The 6,000-nt window shown below is 35.5% G+C and overlaps 2 protein-coding genes across 2 annotated transcripts; both read left to right on the top strand.

Annotated features, from left to right (window-relative positions):
• The first annotated feature begins 447 nt into the window (after nucleotides 1–447).
• On the top strand, nucleotides 448–1,266 carry LOC147518644 (uncharacterized). Its single transcript, XM_086593971.1, has one exon. The coding sequence runs from the start codon at nucleotides 448–450 to the stop codon at nucleotides 1,264–1,266; it is 819 nt and encodes a 272-aa protein (XP_086450097.1).
• A 98-nt stretch (nucleotides 1,267–1,364) lies between these two features.
• Nucleotides 1,365–2,063, top strand: LOC147518643 (uncharacterized). Its single transcript, XM_086593970.1, has 2 exons — nucleotides 1,365–1,662; nucleotides 1,795–2,063. The coding sequence occupies exons 1-2, from the start codon at nucleotides 1,365–1,367 to the stop codon at nucleotides 2,061–2,063; spliced, it is 567 nt and encodes a 188-aa protein (XP_086450096.1).
• The last annotated feature ends 3,937 nt before the right edge of the window (nucleotides 2,064–6,000 follow it).

Below are 6,000 nucleotides of genomic sequence, written 5' to 3'. Positions count from 1 at the left end.
CAAGAAATGCCAACTTTGACAAAGCCAGATGAGGGAGAAAGTTTGCTTCTTTATTTGGCTGTATCAGATTTTGCGATAAGTTCTGTCCCCATGAAAGTAGAAAATGGATTGGAAAGACCAGTGCATTTTCAAAGTAAAACAATGCTCGAGGCTGAGACTCGATATTCGATGATAGAAAAGTATGCCTTGGCACTTTTATTCTCATATCAAAGATTAAAGCCATATTTTCAAGCACATTCGGTGATCGTGATGACGAATCTCCCATTAAAGCAAACTTTGGCGAAAACTGCTAAGTCATGAAGGATGTCTAAATGGTCTGTACTAATAAATGAATTTGGAGTCGAGTATCGAAACCGCGTATCAGAAAAGAGTCAGGTACTAGCTAACTTTTTGGCTGATTTTCCATCTGAGGATGCTAGTTGGGGCATGGAATAAGAAGAATTTGCAATGCTGCAAGAGCCTGAAGATGTTATCGATGCAGACAATCCATGGGTTGGAACAAATGGTTGGAGACTATTTGTCGATGGATCCTCTGGAAGAAAGGGGTGTGGCATTGGAGTGGTGTTAGTTACTCCTGAAAATCAAAGACTCAAGACTGCAATAACATTGGGTTTCCATGCGTCCAATAATGAGGCTGAGTATAAAGCCTTAATAGCTAGTCTCGAGATGGCTAAATCTTTCAATATAAAAGAGTTATCGATTTTTAGTGACTCGATGCTCGTGGTAAGCCAGATCAATGGGGGATACTCGGCAAAATTTGAAAATATGGTCGATTATTTGAATTTTATAAAATCCAAGTTGAAAATTTTCAGTAAAATAAGACTGCAACATCTCAATAGAAATGAGAATAGGCATGCGGATGCCTTGGCATATGTTGCAACGATGCTGGAAAACACAGAGGGTGGTACTATACATATCGGAGTTCAAGAGAAGCCAAGCACCGACATTGACGACTCAGCAATCATGGAAATTGATACACTGGGGGCGTCATGGATGGAAGCATATATCTCATATTTAGCTGATGGGAAAGTAGTGGAGGACAAAAATGAGGCCAGAAGAATCAAGTCTGGAGCCCAAAGATATGTATTGGTTGATAATGAATTATATCGAAAGAATCCTGGAGGCCCACATTTGAAATGCATATTGTATAAGGAAGCGCAGCTAATCATTGTCGAGCTTCATGAAGGCGAATGTGGAAACCACTTAGCTGGTAGATCGTTGGCCAATAAAATCACGAGACAGGGATATTTTTGGCCTCAAATGTGAAAGGACTATCTTCGATATGCGAAAAAGTGTGTACAACGCCAAGTTCATGGGAAAGTCATACATGCTCCTGCTGAAGAGTTACATTGTGTCTCAAACCCATGGCCTTTTGCTTTATAGGGTATGGATATTGTCCGTTTGCTTACACCTGGGAGAGGCAAAAGAAAGTTCATATTGGCAATCCCAGATTATTTACAAAATGGGTAGAATCTATAGCTCTGCAGCATATCAAAGAAAAGGATGTCATAAATTTCCTTTTTGAACGAGTCATATGTCGATATGGATTGCCTTATACCATTATATCATATAATGGTCCGCAGTTCGAAAGAGGAAAGGTGAAAGCTTTCTTGGAGTCTTACAAGGTTAAGCACTTCACATCTGCGACATACTACGCTCAAGGTAACGGGCAAGAAAAGGCAACAAATAAGACCATTATGGATAATATTAAGAAAAAATTAGAAGACAAGAAAGGTCTTTGGGTGGATGAGCTAAACAGCATTTTATGAGCTTATAGAATAACACCTCGAACAGCTACAGGTGAATCACCTTTTACTTTGGCATATGGTATGGAAGCAGTAACTCCATCTGAGATGGTGGTATCGACATCCAGAACAAAGATGATAGAGAATGGCCAAAATAATGAAAGAATGGCTTCAGAAGTTCTTAATCTCGAGGAGACAAGGGATCAAGCAAGGCTAAAGCTCGACACCTATCATAGGCAGCTTAGAAAAGCTTTCAACAAGAAAGTAAGAGAAAGGCATTTTCAGGAAGGTGACTTGGTATTGAAAGTGGTCACTTAAGCTACTAAAGAAAAAGGGGCTGGCAAACTAGCAACAAGCTGGGATGGGCCTTATATCATTCACAAGGTCAAAATCAATGGAGCTTATTACTTAAAAACGGCTGAAGGTGTAATATTACCAAAGCCTCAAAATGTAAGCAATTTGAAAGCATTTTATCAATAAAGAATATTTCAAGTATCATGGTGTAATTTTTGTTATCAAGGTTATACATTCAATAAAGATATTGTCATTATCGAAATCAATAGTCATACATGTATAACAAATATTTGTATCTCTAGAATTATATGATTGATAATAGGTCAAGCAAAAGCCTGGTGATCTGTAGATCTTCATCTTGGTACTAGATCAAGAAAAATCTTGGTGATCTGTAGATCCTCATCTCGATACCAGGTCAATAAAATCCTGTTCTTGGCAGAAATGCAAGTTCAGGTCAATAAAATCCAGTTCTTGGCAGAAATGTCAAGTTCAGGTCAAAAAATCCTGGTGATCTGTAGATCCTCATATCGATACCAGGTTAATAAAATCATGTTCTTGGCAGAAATGCAAGTTCAGGTCAATAAAATCCAGTTCTTGGCAGAAATGTCAAGTTCGGGTAAAAAAATCCAAGTGATCTGTAGATCCTCATCTCGATACCAGGTCAATAAAATCATGTTCTTGGCAGAAATGCGAGTTCAGGTCAATAAAATCCAGTTCTTGGCAGAAATGTCAAGTTCAGGTCAAAAAATCCAAGTGATCTGTAGATCCTCATCCCGATACCAGGTCAATAAAATCCTGCTCTTGGCAGAAATGCGAGTTCAGGTCAATAAAATCCAGGTTCTGACCAGAATCAAAATATTCAATTCCTGGCAGCAATGAGAGGTGAATTAATAAAGGTATGTATTTATAAGTGATATTTTAATACAAGGTTGATGTCAAGATATATTCAAATATATGTTAAGTATCGATACTGCTTTTAGTTGGAGTGGTATCGAAACTCATTTTTTATATTCAAATATATGTTAAGTATCGATACTGCTTTTAGTTGAAGTGGTATCGAAACTCTTTTTTTATATTCAAATATATATTAAGTATCGATACTGCTTTTAGTTGGAGTGGTATCAAAACTCGGTTTTTATATTCAAATATATATTAAGTATCGATACTACTTTTAGTTTGAATGGTATCGAAACCCATTTTTTATATTTAAATATACATTAAGTATCGATACTGTTTTTTAGTTGGAATAATATCGAAACTCGTTTTTTATATTCAAATATATGTTAAGTATCGATACTGCTTTTAGTTGGAGGGGTATTGAAACTCATTTTTTATATTCAAATATATATTAAAGTATTGATACTGTTTTTTAGTTGGAATGGTATCGAAACTCGTTTTTTAGATTCAAGTATATGTTAAGTATCAATACTGATTTTTTAGTTGGAGTGATAGCAAAACTCGTTTTTAAATTCAAGATTAGGAGTGGTATAAAAAATGAGATTGTCTCTTGTTTAAGTATGATAAATATCAGATGTATTGCATACACAATGAGATTATAAAAAGCAAAAAGATTTATTTTCCATAATTCAAAAAAAGTGTTAAGCATTTACAAGTTTTTTTTAACCAACATCAATATTCAAAATTCAACATCAAGATCATTGTCAAGAGATAGCCAAATCATTGTATCAATATTACAATTACAATGCCTTAAGATAAGGAAACTAGAGCTGGGTAGAGAACTCGGTATTTGTATCAAGTGTTTTCGTCTCAAGAAGGGTATTGAGACCAGCTCGAATCTAATGATCGTCCAAGCAGCTACGAGTGCTAATGAAGGAATCAGGATTGAATACTGGGGTAGACATGTTAGCCTCGACAGTCCCAGCAGCAGGGGTTGCAGAGTCAACAACATCGGTATCCAAGTCCTAAGTAGCAATACCGGAGGGCACCTCGCTCTCGTCATCCGAATCAAGGTTAGATTCTTTGATAAGAGCGGCAGGTACATATGGTCTGAAGCTTTTCATGGTGTCCACACAATATTGCATGTTATCAACATAAGTAGGCACTTGGAGATGGGCCTTCTCCAATTTAGCCTCCAATTCATGGTGTCCACACAATTGAATGTTATCAGCATAAGTACCCATTCCGTTTTCTCATTGGCAAAGGTGGTTCGTGTTTGGGCAAGTTCCTTCTCCATAGCCTCAAAAGAGCTTTGCAATTTCTTGTGCAGCGCCGTGTGTTCGGGGAAGTATTTCTTCATCTCGACAACATGGTCTTGCTGAATTTTCTCAAGAGTTTGTTGAAGATTTTCTTTGTCTTTCTTCAATTGTTGGTTCTCATCTCTATAACGACGGAAGCTGGCCATTTCGCTATCAAACTACCCCACAGCAGCAACTTTAACCTGGGATTGACATAGATATAGTTAAATTAATACAAAACAAGTAAATTGAGATAAGAGTAAGGGAAATGATAGATACTTACTTTTTTAATAGAAGAACACAGAAGTTAGAATCGTTCATTGATAAGAGCCCAAAATTGTAGTTTTAACCCATTAACAATATTACTTTTAAACCAATTATGTGATTAAAACTGTTATCGTGTTATTATGTATTTCAGGCATTGGAGTCGAATATGTGTAGAAATACGTCCCTTTTGCGAGATAAAAGAGAAAAGGTTGGTTGCTAAGAAGTTCTATGATTAAAGACCAAGATTCAAGGATAAAAAGCATTTTTAAAGCCCGGTCAAAGCTGAAAAGTCAAAGTCAACGCGGGTAGAAATAGTGCATAAAAGTCAGTAGAACTTCCGAAAGCTATATCTTTGGACTTAGATCTCGAAATTGGGCCTACCATATGTCAAAACGACCGGCTCGGAAAGAGCTTTCTAATGGTCCAAGCTTTGACCCAATCAAAGGAGCAAAAGTTGACGAAAATTCTGTTGAAATTATTTCCAACTGAAAACCCCCTTTGTGGACTGAAGTAATGAGATTTTGGGCTCGATTTTCCGGCCCAAAACATAGCTCCCAAGCCCATGCACGAAATTGTGGATCTAGTCTCTTCTATATAAAGAGACTAAGACTTAGCTCTTAAGCTACTTAGTTACTTAGTTAGATAATTCATAGAATTAATTTTTTTACATTCCAATAATTAGTTTTGAGAACAAAGAAATGAATTTTATTTAGAATTAGATTTAGTTTTATAATAAAGAATTAGTTTTTCATTTCAACTTAGTTTTATGATTCAATACTTAGTTAGCTTTAGGTTGTCTTAATTTCATAATTAGTTATTCAATAACCTTAGTTTTAAATTCAGTTTTATTTCATTTTAAATCATTATATTATTGTTCAATTAGATTGATAAAGTTTAATACTTATTCAATAATGACTTGTTTTTGTTCTTGTGTTAGAAATGATAGCTTAATAATTCAAGGCTAAAACCTCCATTAGAGGGGTTTGAAGAAGCCTTGATGAAACTTGATTGGATTAGTGTAGAAATGGTTGTAGTAATCTATTCCATTCTAGAAAGTAATTAGTTCTCCATGAGAATGGGTTTGATTGTTCCACAATGCTGATTGTTAGTTGGTAGAGATTACCATGAACAATTAGGGATTAGAAAGACACAATTGTTATGCGAAAACATTGCAATTCGGATTACAATAATTCTTCATTAGTTTATTAAGTCCAATCAAGGTGGAATCAAATTTCCCTAATTCATTCTCATATTGTCAATTTGGTATTGAATTTCCGTCATTTCATTTATCGCATCTTGATTAGTTGATTCACCATCGTAGTCAATTTCAATTGCATTACTCTCACGACTTTGTTAGCTTACACGAACTAGGAAACTTCACATCTAAACGACTAGGAGTGGAACGAATTCTCTACTCTAAACATATTGCATTGATAACGAGAGTAGAAAACTTTGATACATAAGCATTAAAATAGTTTTAGTTTTACTTACATTTGAGT

The sequence above is a fragment of the Coptis chinensis genome, chromosome 2 (genome assembly GCF_015680905.1).
Source record: "Coptis chinensis isolate HL-2020 chromosome 2, ASM1568090v1, whole genome shotgun sequence".
Lineage (NCBI taxonomy): Eukaryota > Viridiplantae > Streptophyta > Magnoliopsida > Ranunculales > Ranunculaceae > Coptis > Coptis chinensis.
The sequence above is the reverse complement of the archived record's forward strand: the minus strand, read 5'-3'. Positions and strand labels throughout refer to the sequence as shown.

Bases quoted from the DNA above. Each gene is read 5' to 3' on its own strand.
- LOC147518643 (XM_086593970.1), top strand. From the start codon at position 1,365: ATGGCCTTTTGCTTTATAGGGTATGGATATTGTCCGTTTGCTTACACC. The intron at 1,663-1,794 runs GTAACGGGCAAG...CACCTCGAACAG, and splicing joins TGCGACATACTACGCTCAAG to CTACAGGTGAATCACCTTTT.
- LOC147518644 (XM_086593971.1), top strand. From the start codon at position 448: ATGCTGCAAGAGCCTGAAGATGTTATCGATGCAGACAATCCATGGGTT.